General features: G+C 41.4%; 2 protein-coding genes across 2 annotated transcripts; one reads left to right on the forward strand and one right to left on the reverse strand.

Moving 5' to 3' along the window:
- Nucleotides 1–106: 106 nt before the first annotated feature.
- Nucleotides 107–4,846, forward strand: LOC122130302 (lymphocyte expansion molecule-like). Its single transcript, XM_042704997.1, has 7 exons — nt 107–821; nt 1,098–1,185; nt 1,322–1,480; nt 1,749–1,868; nt 3,938–4,078; nt 4,363–4,506; nt 4,667–4,846. The coding sequence occupies exons 1-7, from the start codon at nt 772–774 to the stop codon at nt 4,844–4,846; spliced, it is 882 nt and encodes a 293-aa protein (XP_042560931.1). The 5' UTR covers nt 107–771.
- Nucleotides 4,847–12,018: 7,172 nt separating this feature from the next.
- Nucleotides 12,019–25,084, reverse strand: LOC122130299 (phospholipid phosphatase 3-like). Its single transcript, XM_042704990.1, has 6 exons — nt 23,705–25,084; nt 16,530–16,687; nt 14,262–14,542; nt 14,069–14,126; nt 13,693–13,869; nt 12,019–13,461 (listed from the first exon to the last, which is right to left on the reverse strand). The coding sequence occupies exons 1-6, from the start codon at nt 23,844–23,846 to the stop codon at nt 13,330–13,332; spliced, it is 948 nt and encodes a 315-aa protein (XP_042560924.1). The 5' UTR covers nt 23,847–25,084; the 3' UTR covers nt 12,019–13,329.
- Between the last annotated feature and the right edge of the window lie 9 nt (nt 25,085–25,093).

A 25,093-nucleotide genomic window follows, 5' to 3' on the forward strand; every position in this document is an offset into this window, starting at 1 on the left:
AGAATTCTGTCACAAACATGTAAACAACAATGTGGATTATGCTGTCACAGTATTTTGGTAGGCCACATATCTGCTTTTATTGACAAATTATCAGCCTAATCACGGTCCTCCCCAGTTTATGGACACAGCCACAAAGGCGGTCTGGTGATGAAGTACAGTGTAATCAAACAATTACTAAATTTAAAAGAAAATGTAAATTCTTAAATTAAATTTTGACGACAATGGTGACTTCATCACTTTGTTTATTTGAAAGCGGCAACAGTTTTTGTATGTGGCCTATTTTCAGGGCTACAAGCTCCTCTATTGTCATGAAGCTTGTGACGATTCCCACAGAATTCTCACAGAGGCATAGAAAGTTCTGAGAGAAGAGGTTAAAACCATAATGAGAAGTAGGCTACGTTGGCGTTGTCGAGTGCATGGTCAGAATGAAAATCTGAATCGTTCGTGTGGGCAGTGATGGTGACAATGTTTTGGGTGTGTGCGTGTGTTCAAGTTTTTCTTGGGTTGGTATGTAAGTCACCAATGACACCCAGTGGTCAAATTAAGTACCAGGGCACCTGCACTGTGGCTTACTAAATGCTGATTAGTTGTAGGCCTATGACAGTGCAAAGCAATCATTGACGCCGCCTATTATTGCAATTCAATACGCTAGATGACGTCAGCACAAGAAAGGCTTGATCACAGAAACAGCTTTTCAATATTATGGGCTTGCTTTACTTGTAATGTTCTAACATAATTTTAACTTGGACCTGTAAACAGGAAGGATAAAGCATGGAAGACAAGCAATTCCTTGGCGCCCCTTTTGGGACACAGTCAAAGAGGTTTTCAATGCAACTTCCACAAACCTTTTCATGATTTTACCTATTACATTACAGAGAAGGTGTTAATGATTTGTCAGTTGGACATGTATACACCTTATACAATTTCACGATCCTGATGGCTACTGTATTGTTTTAATTAATTCATTGAATCTTCTCTTTTTGCATGAACAATATTGTTACATAATTCTGATATTGTTAAAAATATTTGGTATTATTATTTGCAATCACTCTTAGAAGCGTTTTACAACCTGAGCTTTAAACATTTTTGTCCCAAAGGTTTGATGTTTCAGGCGTTCACCCTAAAAGAAAGCAGATAGGGACATTCACAGAAGTCCCATACTGCAAAAAAATCACTGGGGATCTGGTAAGCAGAAGCAACCTAACTTCCAAAGAGTGAACCATACAGTAGGATGGATACCTTGCCATTCCAGGTACATAATTGTAAACAAATTAGTTTGTGAGGGCCGTGTGTGAGATTTCTGCTCTAACCTGTGGTGCAGGTGAGAAACCTCGGCCCAGGTAAGTATGAGATGGATGCAGGCGACTTCAGCCGGCGTGCGGTGCAAAACAGGGCACCAGGGCAGGGCTGGAGGAAGCAGCAGGGGGCTAACATGCCTAACATTCTCCACAGGGAGGCCTGGATGACCAAACATGCGCTGGTCAGTATCTCAGACAATGCCAATTCTGAAGTTCTGAAGTTCAAGTTCTAAAACACATTTACCTGAATCATCGCACTTGCTTCCACGTGCACGTACCATTTAAAAAAAATATATATATTATTTTTTTTTAAATTATTATTTATTTATTAACTAGCATTAACAGTTCTCAGTAAGGTCAAAAAAGGCCACTGATTGTTTTAAAATGAACACCAAACAGTCAGACTATGGTCACACAACATTGCCCCTCTAATATCTGTCTGTGGCTCAGAATGATGCACTTGGACCTGGAAAACACGACCTCAAAAGCTTCACTGATCTTCTGGAGGAGAAGCCCTGCTGTGTGAGGGGTGTGTGTGATTCTCACGAGGAGAGATTCAAAAAATATAAGGTACACTGAGAAGCCTCTAGAGGGAGACAAATGCTCATTAATGTACATGTGCCACATCCCATTAGATAATGCAATGTCATTTTCTGTTCATTGTTCACTCTGTGTTCATTCTCTTATACCTTATGATTTGTAGTGAGTATTGTATTGAAAATCAAAGTAATCTTCTTCATTTTTACTCGTGTCATTTACCAAAGCTTTATGATGGCAGTCCCACTATTGCTCTTCTTAAGCTTTATTAGTGTGATTGCATCAGAAGATCTTCTTGAATGAATCACATAAAATAACGCCAGTAATAACATCTGGTATTTAGCAGTGCGTTAAGTACAAGCCAACAGCTAACGTCAGTTAAATTATTGGAAGCCTAAAACCCGCCTATGGCATGTTTGTTTGTGACAAAACATCTGCTTAGGGGTGTAAGTTAGAGGAAACCTTTTCATTTGGGTGATTATGTTAGTTAGTGGAAACGTTTTCAGGGGACCGATTAGACTTAACGTTATTCATTTGTGCTATCAAGCATGCCTGTCAAGTCTCATCAAGTTTTATCCGAATGCAGGTGACAAAAATATGATATAATGTAATCATAAATAATACATATTTTAAAAATGTTTCATTATAATGTCAATTTATTCAATCAGACTATGCTTTGTTGCAATCTCTGCCTCATTAAGTACAACAACACAGAGCTAATCAAAAAACTACATTGCTATGAGTACCCTTTCCCTATGTAGATATGAAGGGCTCATTCTAAGCTCGCGAAAACACAAGGGTTCATAGTTACAGGTGATTATACACCAATGAAAACATAACTATGAATATTATATTCCATTTCTGCTAATAGATCACCTTAAATCCTCAATACTGGACCTTTACGTACCGTTACAAGCCAACTGCTAATGTCAGCTATATGAAGCCTGACATAAAAAGTCAGTTATGAAATTAAATAGTGGAAATGTTTTCAGTTTAGTGGTTAGACGTCACAGCTATGTTAAAGGAAAACTAAATGGGCCCTATTTTTAGACCTTTTTGGGTACAAACTTTTACTAATGACAATTAATGATAGAAATCGGTCCTGTATTGACGCAATAACTGGCAACTGCAAAAGGGCTACATAATGTAATCCCATGGGGCAAGAATCTGCGTCAAAGTGGTTGTTTTTGCCACTGACAGGCTCATAATGTATATTAACTGTCTATATTATGAGCATGTCAATAGAAGAAAAAAGTGGCTCACTTTGACGCGGATGCATGCAGCATGCCCTATGGGATTATATTGTGTAGACGTTTTTCATAATTTGTGTAGTAAAAATGTCGACCCAAAAAGATGGGAAAATAGGTCCCAGGTTAAAAAGTCCCAAAGTTTCCTAAGCCTGGAGAGGTGTAATGTTTTTGCTGGCACGTGTTAGAATTTGCATGCCAGTAAAAATTGGTAGAAACAGTCAACAAGCTAGGGCCTAACTGAACATGTTTTCTTCATGAGGTGTTGTAAACTTGCCAACACAAGCTGGCTTGTTATTAAAATTGGTGTATTTCTCATCAACCAACACGTCAATAAATCTGCTAAAAACCTCACCAATAGCTCCACAAATTTCTGCTATATGAAATATTTAAAATGGGCAACTGCAGAAACGTTCAACCACCTTCTTTCAAATGCATGTAACATTAGTGACAGACTATTAGTGTTGTCTATCTTCAAACTGCACATGTGCACACGCATACTTTGTTTAACAGAATATTCAAGAACACACAAACATATTTCTCTCACATCTACATAAAATGTATTGATGAACTAAAAGCAGTTTTGGAGATACATAAAGCACATTTATGTGATATGTGTGCACCCCTATTCCTGTTAAGGATATGCTGACTGATGTTGAATGACTATGATGTAATGATGATATATGTGTGTTCTTCTTCTTATTATTATTCAATTTTGTCACAATTTCCTGTGCACTGCTTTCATTCCCATCTCTGACCTGTTGAGCAATCACACTTTGCGTTTTCTTGTGGAAATGCATCTCTAGTTACAAAAGGTTCCTCCTTCACACATGTGTCTCTGATTGGGCTTGGCAGAAGTGTCCCGCTGGCCCAGGGAGTTATGGGAAAGGGGGCATCCCCAGCAGTCTGCTGGATGAGAGGAGGGCAAGGCCCACGGGAACCTGCTGCACCATGGATTTCAGCGCTGGAGTGGAGCGTTTCCCGGAGGGGCAAGCGGTGGGATATCCTCTTAGTGTAGAACTAAAGCGTGATCTCATCAATAGTCTATTCATTCCTTAAAGGAACACTGGATGATGTGATAGCAACTTTGTGATGCAAAAATGACATGGCTGTAGTGATGATGATGATGATGATGATGAATTATCAGTAGCAGTTAACAATAGTTTAAATTATTATCACCGCTTGAGTGCCAGTAGTTGAAGCAGCAATAGAGGCACTAAAAGGGTTAATAGCATTTAGTGCATGGTCTAAGCTGTATTATGCATTTATGTGTCTCCTAGGATTGTGGTTTGTGCCCAGGCACTTACAAGCTGAAGTCTTCCACTGAGCTAATCCTTGAGCACCATGTCAGTAAGAAAGGGCCTTATGAAATATTCACAGGGAGGAGAGACAAACCCATCAACTGTGGACATTTCGCAGCTGCGGTAATAGAACTGAAATCATTTGTTTGTATGTTCGAGTTGTTGTTTTGCTGTTGTTTTTTGGGACAAAAGAAAGCTGACTTTTTAACCTATGCCATTGGCTCTCGGCTGTGGGTTGTAAGACTGTCCCATTGTTATTGCGGCCATGTTTTGTGTGTCTCAGAGAACAGCCAATGTGAATCCAGGTAAGTACTTCCTGCCTCCCATGTTTGGTGAAGAGCTCATGAAGATTCACTGTGGCAGGATTGGCCAAGTGGAGCGCTTTCCCACCGTGCCGACTGAACGTATCTCCCGCAGCACACTGGCACAGAGGCCTGAACCAGCAGTCAGTAACACCGGATAGTCGCACACACACACACACACACACACACACACACACACACACACACACACACACACACACACACACACACACACACACCGATAACCACAATCACACAAACTTTAATTTATCATGCCTTTCCCATGCTGTACTATGAAACACATGCCTCACGGGTATCATATGGTGTGCACACAGAATACACCAGGCCCTGGGCACTACTCGATCAGGCCATTATCTCAGGTGGAGAACAGCAATCTGCCCCCATTCCTCACCGGCAACCAGCGCTTCAGCCGAAGGATAACGAAGCAAACACTGGACAACTCTGTAAGTCACAGCTGAGAAGAGAAAATAATTGTAATTATACAGAACTGAGGGATGCATTGCTAAGCTGAACAAGTGCAATGCAATCATATTCTGACAGGCAGATTTGCTTCATAGTCATTCAAGGCATGAGCAGCTAGATCTTTCCAGTAACTTCTTGTTCTCTACCTCTGTGATCAGTTTAATGTTGGTCCAGGCCAGTACAACGTTGGACCCAAAGTATCCACGAAACACAAAAAAGGAAGTAGTGTTTTCAAGTCAGACACAAAGAGATACCTGGAAAACATGGACCAGTACCATTTTGGCCAGTAAGGGAAATGTGCCGCCATTCACATATAAATACAGATCCACAAATATGACAAATCAATGTAGATTCACACAATTGGTACAACCAATTCCAAAGGTGATCTAAAGGTGTGTCAGCAGGAATATTTTTATTTTGCATATTTGTTTATTTTTATTTCAGCATTTAATTAGTTATTAGTTATCAAATGTTTTCCTGCTTAGACACATGCATAATTGGTGTGTTTTCCAGGGAGAAGCTTAGGCCTGTCAACATCCCAGCTGAGCAGAAAGCCTATCGCTGGCGTCCAGATGAGGCTTTGGCATCTTCTACAGCTACTTTTTAGGCAGAATAAATGGAGTTAATAACAAAGCTTCTCCAGCTTTAAGACTGCTATCTAAACAATGATTGAAAATGATATAATTGCATCCCTCTTTATTTGTATTTGTTGTATTATGTTGGAAGTCTGCTGGCTTACATACTGTACATATTTAAAATGACATTTTGATTCATAGCTCTTTGACTTTTTCTGAATGCACTAATATACACGTTAATGTAGTACTGGAATGAGCAACAGTATTAACACTTTAATTCGACTGTTTTGAAGCCATGACCTCTGAGTCTATGCAAACTTCCTCTGAACAAAATGTACTTCCAAACGCCCGCTAGATGCTTTGATTCATTCCAAACTATAAAAAGTAGGTTCTCAGAGCTAACACAGAGCTCAAACTCGTTTAATATGCCTCTGAGCTCCAGACCCTTTAATCTTACTCCACCTGACCTCTACATATCCTGGTGTAAAGGTTGCCATGGCCATGAATATTATTGCTAAACTCACACAGGTGAAAACAACAAGCCCTCTCATGAAGTACACCCCAAAGGAGGGTAACAGGAAGGTCACGTTTGGGCTGCCAAAATGCAGCAAGGTAACGAAAACTATGCGGATTGTAAAATGTACCCTTCTAAAGCAAGGCCCATTAATTTAGTCTAATGGGACCACTGGGCTTTCCCTGAAAGGCTGAGGTATGGAGGAAACAGTTCAAATATGGAGGGACCATAAAAATATTGCAAACAGGCAGAGTCCTGTTTTATGAGCCCCAGCAATTGACTCATGGATATAGGAAATTGTAAGACTAAACAAATATTTGACATCATGATGGAGAACCACAAAATGCAGTGGCATGTTATTAATAAGTGCCACCCAGTGTTCTTCATTCAGCACTGATGAATTGTATTTGAAATATGTTCCTCTAGAACAGCATGTTTGCAAATAGAAACATTGTACAGGTCTGTAGTTAATCAGCATTGTTCCCAACAGTTTGTTTATATGTCTGTATGTGTATTTTAGCTCACGTATATTTACTATATTATGAATTTATATACAGTAACATACAGTCAAAATGTTGTCATTCAATAAATACATTTTTTTAGATAATTAATTTAAAAAATCAACATCAAAAGTGTACCCCCACACCCCCACAGATGAGGGTCAATAATGGGGTTTGGACTGCAATTGAGGCCAACAGGTCAGAGGGTTCTCAGGTGATATAATAACACCGGGCTGAAGGAAAGGCGGGGTTGTTTTTCTAGGGAAGTACTTCTGTCTGGACAGAACGTCAAGGAGGTTAGATTTCACATGAAAGCTGTTTAAGAGTAATGGCGTGATCATGGTGAAGTTCAAATACATGCTTGCAAACATTTATTTCACCTCTCTCTCTCTCTCTCTCTCTCTCTGGCACTCTCTCTTTCTGTCTCTCTTTCACACAGAGAGAAAGAGAGAGATAGAGAGAGAGAATGAGAGAGAGAGCAATACAATCAATAGTGTAAATAACTGCAGCAGTAAAGAATCTTTGTAAATATGTCCCTGTTAATAGTCCTCCCAGACACAACTTTCATAAAACACCAGTGAATACTTTAAAAGTAATTTTATGCACACTTTGGGGTCACAGTCTCTGTAATGAAAAATAACAGGAAGGCGGTGGTTGTCAAAACAAAGGTTATACAGTAATAACATTCCATTATTACAATATCTGCCGATTCAGTTGTTATCATTGCCAAGAAGAACAGCTGATTTGCTTTTTAGGCATTCATACATTCACTTTGAATTTGTCTCCGACCACTGTCCTGTTGTTCAACTTTTCAGCAATATTAATCTCTGCTGGATGTTAAAAATGTAATATATGGAGTGCACACCATGCATCAGTGTCTATTGCTGGCAAACATGAAATAAACATGGAGTTTAGTTTAACGTGTGAAGAATAGAATTATACACCATGTGTCATCATCATCAACCTCCAGAACGTCTCACTACCATTTCTTGACCATTTGTTTTTTTTCGCTTCCAAGTCGCCTTTTATATATTTATTTTGAACCATACCACGTTATTTTCATCCTCCGGCTCTTTGGCTTTCATCTTCCGTTTATGGAAGTGAAGATCCACCCTAAACAACAGATAGAGACAGTGATGAGGCGCTTATTTACAGAACAGCATTCCAAGGAGCAGACAGATATTCATGGTTTAGCTTACACAAGATGCTTAGATAAAGCTGAATTAATGTTGACCCTGAGCCTCAGTTGAAGGTTTTAGAGCATGGTGGTATCCAAGAACAGAAAAGAAGTAACAACACTGTTTTCTTTATGTGACGCATCACCTCTTACTGAACTCACATGTCGGGCGGGAGACGCTCCTCAGAGTTATTTTTTAATAACTGCACCTGCAAAAACTTCCAAGGTGCGCAGATGTCTGCCTCTCCATTTTAAATGGTGTTACTGATTGATCATTTATATGTTTTGTTTGTGTGTTGTTGTTTTTTTTTTGTACTGTGATCTTTTGTATGTACTTTTTATGTTTGTGCCTGAGGTGGTTTACTCAAGACCCACTGAAAGAATCAACAAGGTGATAGTAAGTGTCAGTAAGTGTAGCTGGGCTTCCATCAACCTTTTTAATGCAAATTCTGACCATTCGAATAGGAAATCCTAAGTGGAAATGCTTGAAAGTTGAATAAAAAATCGATTTGTTAGAGGGGGTGAATTAACTCCCGATTTGTATCGGGTAAAATGTGGCTAAGGTTGATGGAAACGGATTTATTTGTATCAAATCGCATTTGTTGAGATTTTATTATGTGCTTCCATTTAAATTGGCCAGACAATCTCAAGTTTTGAATCCACAGCTGTTCACAACTCCTCCCTTGATTAGGAGAGTATCGCATAACGAATAATTTGATGTTAAAGTGCACAGACTCACATTTCCTCTAGCCAAATATTCCGAAATGCTCTTAAAATATGCGAATGAGTTGGATGGAAACCCCGCTAGTGTCTCAAGGCAATCCTCAACACAGCAGCCTCTGTGCTGTGGCATCCAGGGTGCCTGATCAGGTGCCTGATAGCTAAGCTCTAAGGACCCAGCGTCTGGTGGCACGTGGGCCAGGCCCATCAGCATTCCTGAGTAAATAACCACAGGGAATGTTGTTTTGGTCATGCTAAACAGGATTTTCCTTTTCTGGCCCCCAGGAGAATAGAGCGCCAAAGGTCACGGTTGGCTGGGACTAGGCTGACATCCAGCATTCAGGTCAGTTCACACCTGAGGTTCCTGAAGTTTTTTCTTTTTTAAACATAGTGACTCCTATCAAATCTGAGATCTGGTTTTACCTGAATAACTTTATGGTACAGTGTATGGTGACAGGACCAGCTGTCACATAAACGCAGAACTGGCTAACATATAGAGCACAATTATTATAGTCACCCACCAGCATCCTGCCAATGCTCAGTACATCTTCTGTGTGCAATAGCATGCATTTAAATGAATGTTGTTACATTGACTAGCAAAACTGATCCTGGTTAGCTTCTACAGTGAAGCTACATTTGTTCATTTATTTAGATGTGTTTTTTTTCCTTCATATTTCTATAGTCTCTCTGACATCAGAATTTTTGAATGTGTGATAGGGTCAGCCCACGTAGATATTCACTGGCTTACACCCACCTGTCAGTTAATTGAGCGATAATGAGCTTGTAACTTCCGCCTAGATAAACTAGGATATGCTCTCGCCGATTGTTTAAAACGCACGTTGCCGTCACTGGTTGGAGTAAGACGCTAGCTGCACCTTGTCAGGAGTTTCATGCCGGAACTTCACGTTAGGCATTGCCCTGTTGGACTATAGTATTACAAGAGGTCTCCCCTGGCTACTGGGGTTAACAAGGGACGCCAAGCTGACGTGGGTCCCTCCTCCCCATGTCCACCTGGGTCCTTCCTTTGGTATGACCGTCAAGGCCAAGATCACAGCAGCAATTGACACACAGTTGATAGTCTGGCCACTGTTTTCCTCCTGTTTATTTCTTTGATGTAGTTCTGTGTGTATTGACTTACCTAGTTGAAGCCACGTGTCTCGTTGTTACGTGTAGCTGTATCATTGTCACCCATTTCTGTGGCCTGGGTGCCTAACTCAGGGCGAGTGGCAAGGTAACACTGTATTGGTACATGTATGGTACTATTCTGCCCCTTAAGTTGCTGTGTGAACACCCCCCTAGTGGTTGAGTGGAGTTTGACATGACCTGTATAAGGTTGTTCTCTGTGTGATTTATCTGGACCTCACCGTTTTGCACTTTGCAGTATTACCCTAGTGTGTGCATGAGTGTGCTATTCATCACGTATGGCTGAATAGTGGTCAGAGGTACTCTAGTCGTGTTACCCTAGTTACTCTGGGTTGGCCCCCTGGGCCTATGTTATGTGTTTGTTTGTTTTCTTTTAAGTCTGATGTATGTATCGTCATCGGGTTTTGTTACTCCTGCCACGTAAAGAACACAAGATCTGTATTGAAATAAATTATTTATTGCTTATAACAGCCTCGGTTTAAATCCATTTAATTGGGTAACATACCAAGTATTGGGGAACTTACCATATGGTCACAAATGTATTCCATAAATTAATTTAATCAATAAAGGTCAAACCACACCAAAGACAAAATAATATCTGATAGATACCTCTTCCAGTCTACACTGTCTACAGAACGGGCCTTTCTTTGTCAGTGAAATTCTCCATTGCCTCCTGAAATTCCTGATTCTGAAGGAATTTAATGGACTTTATATTTAGGATGGACTTTTATGATCATCATTCTTTACTCATGCAGTACTCATGCATATTACACAGGTCCACTCTTGCAGTCTCTGATAAGAATAACACTCTCTCTCTCTCTTTATCTCTCTGTCTCTCTCCTACACAAACATCCATTCAAAAGATACAGCATTCATATCCGCTAGGTCCACTGACACCTAATAGTGCATGCCAGATCATTGGATGATACCACATTACTCCATCTGTGGCAGTGTAGTAGATCCACAGCCATCGGCCCGTCTGCCAGGTGGCCATATGGAGAGCATCAGAGAGGCTGCACTTGATGAAGTCAGCAGAATGTGCTCCTGGGCCCCTTCCCAGAAGACCTCTTCTGAAACATGTGGAGGCAATTTGTGCAAATTCCGATGAAAAAAAAAAGGAAAAATAAGAAAAACTACCCTCAGAATTTGGTGTTTGGCAATGTGCAGTGCTGGGTGGTGGGTGATGGAATAGTTTCCAAAGAGCTCACCACTAAGTATGTTATTCACATTATTGCAGTTCGCAGTTTAGTAGTAGTTCATACATGGCTCAAGCGTATGTAGTTGTGTAGGTACTGGCATGGATGAAATGTATTGACAAGCTTATAACACTGATGCTCACAAAGTCAATGCAGTGTCAATACTGCAGTTATCTCTTTGGGATAACATTTAATTATGGACGTTATGAATACAGCGTAACTAGCATCATGTCATGGCTTATTTGTTTGAAATTGGGTAAATAGTTATTTTATGCCATTGTGATGAATGACCTTGCAACATTTCATTAACATTTGCTATTCACACAGGCATGTATCGGCTGCTGAATACTGTTTTGAGTGAGCCAAATGAAAGTACAGTATATGACACCGTCGACCAGAAATTGGTGGAAAAAAACCCCGTTATGATCGCCCTTTGTGGAGCAAGTGGAGGTCATAACTACCTTTCACTACAGTGCATTTAAAGAGGAATCGGTCCATACCCTTGCCAAACAAGAATTTCCTTGGTTTTGTTCCATGTAGTGTACATAACACCCCCTCACTGACGTGCAAATCATGCATCTCCACACAATTTGAGTGATGAGTACTGATGTTAACATTCAGGAAGTCCAACGAATCAAACAGCCAAAAGTGGTAAGAATGCAATGAGGGATATATTTATCTCAAATGCAGAGGCCAGGGGACCCAATTATAGTTTGAACGCTCAGTGCAGCTCTGATTGAAACCACAAGAAAGAGGATTCAGCTTGAAAGCAGTTAAACGTTGGGGTTCGCCCTGTCCAAGAGGAGAGCCTTTCCTGTAAGAATTCCTTACGGCTCTGGCAGAGAATTAAGTTTCACAGAGGAAAAGAAACTCCTGCAGTGGTGGGCTGGGGGATTGGGGGGAAGTGTGTGTGTGTGTAAGTGTGTGTGTGTGTGTGTGTGGGGGGGGGGGGGGGGGGGGTTGTACCTTTCATTAAATATTGTGTTGTTTTAAGCATTTCAGACCAGACACCAAACCAAACAGAGTTATGATACACCAAAGATTTACTCATGTTTATACTTTCATCATGTTTTTGTCCATGATCTTCACATACCCTGAAATATCTTGATTCTTACAGTACACAGCAAAGCTAAGGAATCTACATACCAGCTTTAGGAATCTGTTTAGGATTTTTTTCTTAGAAAAGCAACAGAGTATGGTGCCCTGTTAAGAGCAGTGGAAGGCATTTCAGAAATACTTTTCATACAGGTCTGTGCATAAGCATGAAAATACTGATTGTGGTTTTGAGGATACATGACGTTACAAAACTGTAACATACCAAAATAAAATATTGTAAAAATATTCAGTTAGCATTTTGTACAAAGTTATCATATGCTAACAAACAAGAAATCAACATAGATACTAATATAACAAAAACATAAAACAAACAAATCAACCTATGCACAAATATAAAATATTATTGATAAAGTGGTGCACAGGAAATGAAATCCACAGTTTTCTTTCATAAAGATCACCATATAGTTAGATCTATGAGCACAATCTATGGTCTCTGTGCTGAAGTTCCTTCATTTACCTGACAGGCAAACTTACTGTCAGTGGTCACGATTCTGACATTTCTAGTCACACACACTCACAGACATGTTACCACAATATCACAATTCAAAATGATAAAAAATAGATGTTTTCATCATGAGGGCGCTTCCCAACCAGCAGAAACAGGCCCACACACTAAATGTGCCCCTCCATATATAGTTTCTTTTCACTCAGATGTCCTATCCAAGGACATGACAATACAGCACCAGCTTATGCATCTGGGGCAACTAAAGTTCTCCTCGCAAAAAGAGACGTTTTCTCACCATAACATTTGCCACACCGTAACATTACTAAGAATGAATATGCTATAATATCATATACTATGCATGTGTCTCATATATAAACAGTCAAATAATCCTTCCTATGGCCTAGGAATTTGTTTTGTCATGAGAGAAATGGTTATAAACATTAACTATGTGGCATACAATTCAAAGTGTACTTCCTGTAACAGCTGAGGCCAATCATGTCACTAGAGTTTTGTAACAGAGACATCAAAAATGTTTCTCAAGACAATCCTATATGACCGTGCACTTATTTGTCTGAGGTGCAGGATTAAAACAACGACATGCCAAACAGAACGCGTCTAAATGTCCTCTTCCAGTTGCTACAACCCTTAGTGTGGATGAGCAGCACAGTTCTTGCTGACTTGAATTCACAGATCATGTGGTCATTGCAAAGCAGTGTGAGTGTATGGTTGAGAGACTGTCCAGTGTAGGTGCGTCCACTCGTGAGTGAGCTGAAGCTCAAGCCAAGTTCAAGTGGTTGGTGAGGTGGTCCCTGATGTCTCCCGCTGAATGGAGATCTTTCTTGATGGGAGTTACCGGCAGTAAGGTTTTCCGTGTCTTTGACTTGAAAAGGTCTGATACATAAAATACCTGGAGAGAGAGAAAAAGCCTGATGAGATTACAACACGACTGGTCACATTAGATACATCTTTGGAGTAAGTAACTTCACGCGGGTTAAATATGTGCTCTGTGGGCTTTACACAACACAGAACATGTCGCGTTAACCAAAACTCTGCATGCATCAGTGGTCATTTGTTAACAGTCATGGAAGTTTATTCAATGGGTAATGAAAAGACGTATTTATAGAGGGTGCCGACGTACAATACAATAAGCCACCAGGGCTCCTTGAAAGAAACCGGCCAGCACGTCGGTGGGGTGGTGCTTGTGGTCGGAGACGCGGGACAGACCGGTGTAGAAGGCCATCATCAGCAGGGTGAACTGCACCAGCGGCCTCAGCAGCCGAGCGCCATGCCAGGTGAAACGTGACTGCAGGTAGAACTGTGCGGGACAAAGAGACACAGGGGGTTAAATTAGATTAAAAACACTATATTCGTGTGTGTGTGTGTGTGTGTGTGTGTGTCTGTTTGTGTGTGTGTGTCTGTCTGTATGCGTGTGTCTGTCTGTATGTGTGTGATTTTATGGGTGGTTATGTTTATTTATCACTTTTAACAAGTAAGTAAGAGTGTGAGAGACTCACTGCCAGGTACAGCATGGTGTACAAAGAGAAGGATGCGTGGCCTGAGAAGAAGGACTTTCTGGAAAAGAGATCAACACCGTACAATCAATAACAAATTCAACATAAGCATTCACTTCAAACCAGTGTTTGTCAATCCCCTCAATGGTGAATATAGATCTTGTTCAGTGAGTCCCGGTGAGAGTGATTTGTTTACCTGGCCTCCTGGACCTTGCTGTAGTCCCCCTGACAGGTGTACTCAGTAATGTAGCCTAGCGAGCAGTTGATGGTGGTGAAGTCTGGCTTGCACACGTCCAGGAAGTGAGGTCGCAGCCGGCCCACTGAAACTTTGGCAATGTCGGTGAAGGACTGGCTGATGGCGCAGCCAAAGATGAACACACCCACTTGCTTATAGAGGGCAGAGATGTACGGGTTCCGTACAAACGCCTTGGAACCTTCATGCAGATAGTGGATTCTGTAGCTCTCGCCAATGACGATCTAGACACGCAGCAAAGAAGGATGCAAATGGGTAACTTTCAATATGCATTCAGACACACAAGATTTACGCTTTTCTGTACTCCGCAAAAGTTTTGCCAGTTTGTTATACAAAGATAGGATACCCTGCCACATACACATTTAGGAGAGTAGCCTAGAAAGAGCTAGAAAGAGGGTAAGGGAAAGAGAGGGTAAGGGAAAAAGACAGACAGGAGCAAGGCAGATATTATTAAGGCTTTCAGACATAATCATCTGAAACTGTTCAGAAGATTTGGCCGTCATGTCAACTCATCTGAGAAAGGGACTACATATCCAATTTATGCCCAAGGCCAAATGCTGCCAGAGAGTAACTCCGACGATGTGTAACTAGGCTAGTGTAAACAGTGCACACATGTTTCTTATTTCCTTTCATTTTAATCACCCAAACATGACTGATATTAAGGTTAATGTGAAAGGGCATGAGAGAGACCATGTCCACATTGACTAATCTAGGATCCCGGTGCAATGATATATAACTGCTTGTCTGGGGTAGGAGTATTATGAGGGGAGAGAGGAGGATGATTGACAGGCCCCGTGTGAGTGGTGGGGGGAGGAGCAGTGAGGCCAATGCAGCACTGTTGTGCGTGTCTGTTCAGCGTCCCCCCTCTCCTTCAATCAGAGAGAGAGAGAGAGAGAGAGAGAGAGAGAGAGAGAGAGAGAGAGAGAGAGGGGGGGGGGGGTAGAGAGAGAGGGGGGTAGAGAGAGGAGGGGAGAGAGAGTTGAGGCTGAGGAGGTGAGTGAGAGAGAGGGGGCAAAGAGAGAGAGAAAAAGGAGGGGGGGAGAAAGAGAGAGGGGGGGGGCAGCACTGCTGTTTTCAATCAGGAGAAATGCTGAGCTAGGGCCTGGGTCTGACATCCGCAGCCAGACGCGTTTGTTTTCCCGGCTCTCAGGGGTCTGATTTCACAGGCCCATCTGGGAGCTTTCTACCTGCTATCCCAGCGCAATCAAAAAAAATAGAAGGTTTTACAGTGCTGGGAACGGGTTAGGAGAGATCGTGGAGGACTGATAACTGCTTTTCTCCCACCACAGCCTTTGGAGCCCAAAGACAGAGTGGGTTCACAGCGAAAGAGAAATGAAAGAAATCAAGTGAATGCTGGGAACAGATGTGTGTGTGTGTGTGTGTGTGTGTGTGTGTGTGTGTGTGTGTGTGTGTGTGTGTGTGTGTGTGTGAGAGAGACGGCAAGAAAGAGTGAAAGAAACAACAAGGAGAAAGTTGGAGTAAACAATTTACTCAAGGAGTAAAACAATTGGGAGAAAGAGAGGGAGAGATTAAGAAAGAGTGAAGGCGCGAGACAGAGGGAGAGAAACATCTGGTTTGCAGTCTACAAAAGATCAGTGGATAAAATGACTTTGAAGTCAGTCATGTTTAAAGTCTGACATCGAAAACACATTTTGAATAGAATGAGGATTACATCTGTGTGCTTTAAAGTGTGGCCTTGTTTGCAGCTGTGAACTTCACCCAATTAAACTCAATTATCCATGCAGTCTAAAGGCTATGTCACAATGTAACAATCCTAACCTACAAAAAGAGGGTTACACATTCTGTAAAGTTTGGTTAGGATTCAGAATACCAGTTCTAATTTTATATATATAAAAACCTTTTAGTAGACATTCAATTAACTGACAATAGTGTATATCATGATCAACTGCAATGTTAATTGGACTATGTTTTGATTCATCATTAATCAAAACATCACATAAAATAAATGTCAGTTAAGTAAATAAACATAAAACAGATGTTTTTTTGGTTGTGGCTTTATAAATGTCAGTTACAAATCATCTTACCAGACAAACATGGAATGCTGAATGTCTTCCCACAGATGAACCATTGAGTTATGCACAGTGCTGCTGAAGCATTTGTATTTGAATATAAAAACCCTTAAGAGGGGGAGGTGCAGCATCAGCCTGCAGTGAGAACAATGAAAGCAACAGGACTGAAGAGGAGACTTACAGAGAGGATGACGATAAGAATGCCTGCAGCGGAAAGCACAGCGTCACTAATGGTGTCTCCGCGTTTGGACGGGTACTTGATGGACTCATCGTGGCAGTAAAACCCTCGCCGGTAGGGCTTGACAGCGCTAGACTCTATGATCAGGAAGGGCAGGCCAGCTGCAGAAGCAGAGGAAAGAGGGAGAGTGAAAGAAGGAGAGAAGGAGAGGGTGGGAGAGAGAAAAGAGAGAGAGAGGTCAGAGAGTGTCAAAGAAGCAGAGGCTACAGCGTGGTGTGGCCAAGGAGCATCAGGCGCTGTCCAGTGCCTCATCACAACACACGACACACATCACCCTTTACTTGAACTGAACGCTAAATTATATGATAATACAATGAATTGAATATTAATTTTCCCAAGCCAATTCCATAAGAGAAAAAAAGAAATGATAAAACCGAGGTCTAGTGATCTCGGCCTAAAATCTGATCTGAGATCTGGTGTGCCAAGGGAGACGGGTGCTGTGAGTTTGTGATGAGGCCCTGCTCTGAGGCTGTTGTGCCCCACAAGCCTGGCGCTGTGCCACCTCGGGACTTACAGATGAGATGGGCACAGTCAGCCCCACTGCCACCAGCTGTGGGGTGGACACTGTGCTGCTCTGATAGAGCTGACCGATGCTGCTGTCGCCGCAGAAGAAGCCCCTTTGGTAGGGACTGAAGGCGGAGTGCAGGATGACCGATGTGAGCATCACTGCACACACACACACACACACACACACACACACACACACACACACACACACACACACACACGGATGTCAGACGTGCATGCATATATAAACACATAAACAAATACATCCACACATGCACATACACACACACACACGTGAATGTCACACACACACACACACACACACACACACACACACACACACACACACACACACACACACACACACACACACACACACACACACACACACACACACACACACACATGCACAAAGGTCGGGCGTTTCAGAATGCATAAAGACAAAAACACAAAAACATATTTTATCAGGCAGGCTCACTCACTCACACCTGAACACATTAATCTCAATGCATGTATATTTTGGGTACATTAACACACACAAAAAAAAAACCACATCAACTGAATTCAGACCATGCTGATATATTGCAAATCTGGTTTTGACTTGTAATTGCGACTTCCCGCTCCCATCCTACTGAAGCATTCACTGTGAGCCTGACCGATTCACTGACAGTCTGATTGTACAGTTATTTGCATTTTAAAAGCTTTCTCAGCACTGCGAGAGCAATTACTAGTGGTTTTGATGACAAGTAAACTACTTCTTGATCTTGCTGTTTTCTAACCCATAACAGACACACACTGCTAGTACCCTTTCTAATTTAAACGATACCAGATTTTGTTGTTTTGCTGTCAGATTATATACTTACATAAAAACCCAATCAAACGTGCATACTACACTTATTGTCCTGTCCTTAATAACAGTACGCCAGACCAAACTTGCTTAATTCTTAAATACAAATGGTTAATAAGATGCTTGAAGTTAACTTGGGCATGCAGAGTGATTAGAGGGTATATTTTCAAATAATCATCATTGCATGTTTACTTTCCTATGAGGATTACATGGTTCCCTACTGATTTTTTATTCAGTGGTAAACCCCCCCCCCATCTCTACCCCTAATGGAAAGTGCTACACGCCTGCTACATCCAAAACCCCAGCCCTCTTTCTCTCCAAAGGCCCAAGATCAACAACATGTAAACACAAAGCCTGGGTCTGAATTTCAGATGATTTGAGGAGATATCCTCATTTGGGGTCAGAGATTTCTGACAACGCCTCACTTTTCCCCCTCATGAAACACAGAAAGAGAGAGTAGAGCCCCTTGGATTCATCCCAATACAGATAACTAGAGGAGAGGAGACAACATTATCTACAGTGCCCCCCCCCCCCAGCTTCCATGGATCAACAACACTGTAATGAATAAACAACTGAACCTGCTGGAGAGTATTTATTTGTGGAAAATGTCCAACAATCTTGACAAAACACACATCTTGGACATTTCAAACGATTTTGTAATTGTTTTTCCTAGGTAAGATCAAAGGGTATTTACAGGAAAAGAGAGCTAAACTATAAACTTGAAATGAAGTGCTGGAGGGTGTTATCCGTGCCAGTATGATGTGATGTTATTCAGAACAGATTCGTTTTCTCCAAACTAAACAGACACCTCGTTGACTGACAACAAACATTATCTTGTTCCAAACAGTAGATTAAAGATTGTTTGTGAAAGACTACTCTGCTTTCCCAAACTCTCTGCCAGTGTGCTTGTTATTTTACATCAAAGAGCCCCGAGGCTCTGTAAACTCCCCCATCCAGCCCAGCCCTCAGAGGCCAGCTGCAGCCATCTCACATTACACACTCTCAACAGCTCCGCTGATAATGGCAATACCAGGAAGCCGGACACAATATTCCCGTTAGGGACTAGCCTAAATTAACGAGATGAGATGTAGACTGAAACGTGAAACCTCAAAAGCAAAAACCTACTGGCACTAAACCTCCACCTGAAGTGGAGACATATGCACGGCGTGTTACCTCAAGCATGCGATCAGAAACGACTTGGGGTGAATGTGTGGCCTTCCTCTGTACATATGGTATATACATATATACGAATAGAAGGCTGATGGCTGACCCATGCCCACTGCATAATGGTGAGGATAAGAACAGTTCACTAACGTCTACTGAACTCAACCAATGTAGCCTGTCATAATAAAAGTGGAGGAAAAGAGGAACGACTGGCTATTCCAGTGACTGACTTTAAAATGCATCAACTCTCCTGTCCTGTCAAATGTGTGCAAAGGAGTAGAGGAGCAGAGGCAAGCAGTGCTCAAAGAAGGCCAGTGGCCAGGCCAGGCCAGGAGCTGAATGTTTGGTGTATCAGACGCAGGCCAGGAGCCGAGTAATTAAACAGTAATCCTACAGTTCTAGTCAGTCATGACAGTCAAGCCTGTCCCCACACAGCCAGCCCCACGGGTGCAAATATGACAGCATAACAGAGTCCATAGCCCCCAAGATGAGAGCTACAAACCCACCCGGTCCAGGGCTTAATAGTGGTTACTGTTTAAATAAACGCACACAAATTTTCCACTCTCTGGGGTGGCTCGTACTCTCAAAGGGCAAGTGTATACACGTGCAGGAGAAACTCAGGGCTGCTACACAGACTGTTATGACTTCTGTCGTGGTCGGTGAAGCCCTCCTCCCCAGTCTGTGTCCAACCACTGTCCGGACTGAGAATGGGTTGGCAGGTTCATATCTTTCCAACACAGACAATGAAACCGAATAAACATGCATGCTCAATGCATTGTTGACCGTTTTAAAAAACATTGATAGGGAAAACTAGGAAGGAAAGCATGGAAGAAACGATTTCCAGATCAATGTAGTGCACAGTACTTCATAGTCTAAGCAGATAGAGAATACCCACCCTGGCTCTATACAATATTAAGATTCCTATATATTTCCATAATGAGTTTACAATGTGCTATTACTCTGAAGAGAGCCATGGCAGTTCTTGATATGCTGTTTAAATTAGGTTTTCCATTGACATTTTGTATGACTAAAGGCCCCGGAGGTCAAACTAAGCTTGAGAAGTATGGCATCAGCCTATGGCAACATTAAGCTGATTAGCTTACAGCCAGAGCTGTAGCGGCTTACTTCCACATAGGCTACCTTTTCATTCAGCTAACAATCACTGAACAGTGTTTTTAAAATCCAGTTCAGGAGAAGGGTTTTTAAATTCTGTTTTTTCAAACTGACAATCAGAAGAAGCACGATTAGTAGTCCAGTAGTTTGAGGTGATATGTTTTTTCATAAAAGCATGAAATTTGCTACAGTTGTACAGACCCTGAACATCAACACTAAAGGAGTTATTGCAAAAACGCCTCATGGTGGCCAATTTACTTTCCGCCATGACTGAATTATGTATTCTGCATCATATCTCCTCAACCAAACATGATAACACAGACAAGGTGATGCCTACCTCTATGTTTAGATGGCAAGGATTACAGTGATGCCATACACAACATCATAAACTGTTCAGGTGAATAGTTAATGGTGAATTCAGTGATGGTGTGAGTAGGAAATCACAAACTAGGCTAGACTTTATATCACGTCTGTTTAATGCATTTTATGTAGAGTTTTAAAAGCTTAATCCTTTTGTTTATTAATCATAAACAATACAGTGACTGTAAAGAGTGTAACAATATTCAATATGACCTTAATGATTTAGCTTAGAAACGAATATGTCAAACACAAAGATTTTTTTAGTTTGATTGTTTAGTTGTTTTTGAACCTATTCTTCATTTCACCTTTCTTACAGCCACAACTTCAAGAGTTAAAGAACGGCCTGGCTTGCCTGTTGGAAAGGGCATATTTTGCGCCACCTGAAGTGCTTGTTCCCAACAGGGTCCTCCTCGCTTCTGTTGAGGCGCTGCACCAGTCTATCCTTGGTTGGGGATATTTGCTCCACCCCTCTTACTTTCAAAGGATAAGAATTAGGACGTTAAGACGATAGCAATTTTTCTCTCAAGCGAGCCTCCAAGTTGTCATTCACATGGAGGACAGTGATTATTCAAGTGCTTCCACCACTTCCTCGTTGTGGTCACTCCCCACCAACCACATCTTTCGCTGGGAAAACACTGCTGGCTTGTTGTTGGGCGTTCTCTGAGGTCAGCTAAACACACACAGGGCTAAACACAGCAAGCCCACAAAAAAAAAACCCTTTCCACAACTACACAGGGCAAATCTTTGGGAAAACACACAGCACTGGCACTTGTGAAATGTTTGGCCTGTGTTTGAGAAACCTATTGGAGCAATAGACTTGAAAGTCAAGTCAGTAGGGAGGCCGACATGATGGTGCTCTCTCGGTTGAGATGATTTTTATGGGAGCAACACCACTAAGATACTATAACCTGCAGTGTCTAAGCTGATATATGATGCCACTTTGTCTTTTGATCATCATATCTGACCAGGCAGTTCTATGTGATCCTCTACTGAGATTATATTTACAGAGAAATTTCACTAAAAAACCCTAATTAAAAAAAATACACCAAATCTTTAGACCTATAACATGTAGGTGCGGCAATTCCTAATCCTGATTCAAGTCAAACCACATGAGCGGTCATATTTTCTACCAGGACAGAATCAGCTTTAGCTATGGTGGCTTTGGGGAGATTAAAACGCATTAGGAAATAGACTAAACTATACTATGAATTCCTGACATGGAAACAGACTCCTGACCCGTAAAAACTGAGAGTATTAAACCAAGGTCATATGGTGTGTTTGGATGGAATCAAATCAAGCTGAGACTTGACCTTTTATTGGTGTGTTCACTGTTAAGACAACTTCGTAGCGCGGTTTTCTTCAAATTGGACCTAAACAGCATAAAACACTACCTGGTAACTCAGCAATCAATTCAACATTTTTCGGTTATTTTTCAGATTATTTTAGTGGTTAGTGCATCAGTGAAATTGTATATTTGCCTTCTTAGTTAAAGGTAGAGTCTGTGATACTGGTAAAAGGTTGTTACTATTTGTGCCCAGCATCTAATCAAATGACACGTCTTCCCTCTGTGCTCCTGATGCAACGTGCTGATTGGCTAATTGTTATGGCTTGGTTTGAGTCTTGTTTCCCATTTAGAGGCAGGAGTTTTTTTTTTGAGTGAACACACAGACACCTAGCGGACGAGGAGCTACAACAGAAGGAGGGTTCTTTGCGTGTTTGGAAGTAAAGACAGACACCAACAACATGTGCCATCCACCTGCACCACTCTTGACAGTGTTGTGATGTGGAGTGATCAGCTGCACCAAAGCCCAGGCTGAACTCTGGGTCTGACTGCATGTGTGTCTGCCCATCCACACAAACAGCAAAGCCCCATAACACAGAGTGCTCTGAACCACCTGTTACAATGGAGCAGCTCGACTGTCCAGTGTAATAGAACCTGGTTGACAGGCAATGGAAGCATTGTTTTGACTTTTGGTAATGATGTGCAGATACAATCAACATAGCAATGATCAGAGGCTGTGACGTGGAAAAGAAACTACATGTGAGCTATGCATAAATGGTGAAGCACTTTACTGTTGGTTAAAATGTACAGAATGAAAGCTGGCTGGTGTAAATTATTTATTTGTTTCATGACAACTGGTTTCAAACTTGCTCTCTTGTGACGAATAGATCATTCTGTATTACTTCTTTTAACACTTTAAATGGCTGATTGTCAAATTTTAAATGTCAATGACCTGAGTCCCTCAGTGTCCCTGAAGAAAATAGGAACCATATCCTCTTATACCTTCTCTCTTACTCAAACACACAAGCATAACTTCTGAGCATTTTTTCACACCGTTTCCGGTATTTTCTTTTAGACACTCATACATGTCTGAAATGGAGAGAACTGGGTGCCAGATGTCACCTTGAGGGAAAGCCTGGCCAGGAAACCAGTATGGAATGCAAGACATTTTGAGAGAAAATGCTAAGTGAAACCATCGGGTCTAGTGAAAACATTTCACTTTGTAGTAACATTCCAGAGAGAGGAAAAAAAACAACACATTCACGCCCATCTGAAATCAAACACTTTGAAGCACCATGTATAATTTTAAATCACCATGGCCTGATTCATATGAGGTGAATGCAAAGTTAAGGTATGAGCCTTCACTCTTAACATAAAAGTGAACACAGTGTCCAGTGAACACAGTTGAACCTATGGGAGAACAATTGGTAATGTTTTCAAATTGAGGAGAGGAGAACTGTACAGTATCCAGGGTAGCGCTGGACAACACAATAAGCCCCACAACCATGCAATATTATTTAGCAAGCAACGCAATCATCCACTCACTCATGACAATCCTCCCACATAGTTTCTGAAGCATAACAAATGTAATTTGTATCGATACAGACCACCCACAACATACTACACTGTATGTAAAGTAGTACCACTTTAGCTCATTCTGGCCTCAGTCAGACCAAACCATCAGCATCACTTAACATTTGACTTTAGTCATAAGTAACTGGATGTTTGGGAATACACTGGAGGACAAGTCTTCAGACACAACGCAAAAGGTTTCATAACATGAAGACATTAGCACGTGTAAAATAATTTTAGTTTATATATAAATATATGTGAGACATAACTTACCCAAAAATAAGCAGAAAATATCCAAACATATGAGCAACCTTCTTCTACTATGGTCCTTAGCATCATTGTTATTATTTAGCACAGAAGTCCCCCCATTTCTCGTCTCCGGGACCATTGTTTTCTCACACAGTAGTCGTTGCATTGACTCTGAAATGTTTCGTTTCTTTTCGGTAAAAATATACTCTCAAACGTTTCGACTGTTCGTAGAAATCGACCGAAGCGACAACAAAGCTTTTCGTTTAGGCTACTCTAAGAAACTTCACGGCCGTAACTGCTACTTCAACAATCGCTAGTGGGCAAATTTCTATAAACTTTTCATCGGATTATAAATCAGACGCATTGAATTTTTGTCGTCAAACTAAGCGAGTCAACCTAATGTCAGCGCAACACGATGCCGTTCACTCCAAGTGAACTACAGCCAACTGACGTTGGTACCACCCGCCCGGCTTCAGTGTGGCAAATCAAGTTCAGCCCCCTTCTTCTCTCCCCAAATCCGCGCCATCAAAGTTTGCGCTATACTCAGGCACTTACATTAGAAGGTAGCCTTTCGTTTTCATTACAAATGCTGTGCTTCAGTTGTTGTAACATAAATCACTTTCATGTGCACCTATAAAAAAAATGCAATTAACACAAACACCCGAGTAGCAAGGCCCTTTATACACGTTTACATTTATTTAATATATCTACATTTACACAAACATAACAGTACTCTGTGAACTTACAAAATACATGTCGTTAAAGATATTTAGGGGAGGACTTTGAGGAAACAAAACAAAACAAACATAAATGTGCATCCCACCAAACAAAAGTGATCAACTAGGCAGACAGTTATGCAACTGAGTGGGGAAAAAAAAAAAAAAAAAAAAAAAATCTTACTGGATCATTGATACAGCCTGTTGATTTCATTCCTCAACATACTCACACATGACTAATGATGCAAAACACCAGACATGTCAAGACATGCATCACAATAATTTTATCAGCAGTGCACCTGGCGCAATTTTCAGATGAAATTGGACTGACCTTGGAGAACATACTAAATTAAGGGACCTTGAGGTTCACACATCTCTCCCTTCCTTGTTTACACACAAAGGCCCAAACCCCAGAAGTCCTTAACTAATACATACAAAACCTGCACTGACATACTGATGACATTGCTGTTTTGACAATGAACAGTTGTACAGAAAACATCTGTGTTTCTAGACTCACTACATCCATCAGAGCAGTCAGGGAGAAGAATCTGCCGCTGAAGTCTGGTCTGCATGTACTTGTATGTCACTCCCCTGGTGGCCACATAATGACATTACCGCGCTTGCAAGTCGCCAGTGTGTGCCTCTCAACTCTATGCAATAACAGCATTAAACCTTTAACCCCCCCCCTTCCCCCCCC

The sequence above is a fragment of the Clupea harengus genome, unplaced genomic scaffold, assembly GCF_900700415.2.
Source record: "Clupea harengus unplaced genomic scaffold, Ch_v2.0.2, whole genome shotgun sequence".
Taxonomy (NCBI): domain Eukaryota; kingdom Metazoa; phylum Chordata; class Actinopteri; order Clupeiformes; family Clupeidae; genus Clupea; species Clupea harengus.

Excerpts from the sequence above, each read along its gene's own strand:
- LOC122130302 (XM_042704997.1), top strand. The coding sequence starts at position 772 with ATGGAAGACAAGCAATTCCTTGGCGCCCCTTTTGGGACACAGTCAAAG. Across the intron at positions 1,481-1,748 it reads GGATGACCAAACATGCGCTG|AATGATGCACTTGGACCTGG; the intron begins GTCAGTATCTCA and ends TCTGTGGCTCAG. Across the intron at positions 4,079-4,362 it reads GTTTCCCGGAGGGGCAAGCG|GATTGTGGTTTGTGCCCAGG; the intron begins GTGGGATATCCT and ends TGTGTCTCCTAG.
- LOC122130299 (XM_042704990.1), bottom strand. The coding sequence starts at position 23,846 with ATGCAACGACTACTGTGTGAGAAAACAATGGTCCCGGAGACGAGAAAT. Across the intron at positions 16,688-23,704 it reads TATTTTCTGCTTATTTTTGG|CTGGCCTGCCCTTCCTGATC; the intron begins GTAAGTTATGTC and ends CTGCTTCTGCAG. Across the intron at positions 13,870-14,068 it reads ACACCATGCTGTACCTGGCA|TTCTACCTGCAGTCACGTTT; the intron begins GTGAGTCTCTCA and ends TGTCCCGCACAG.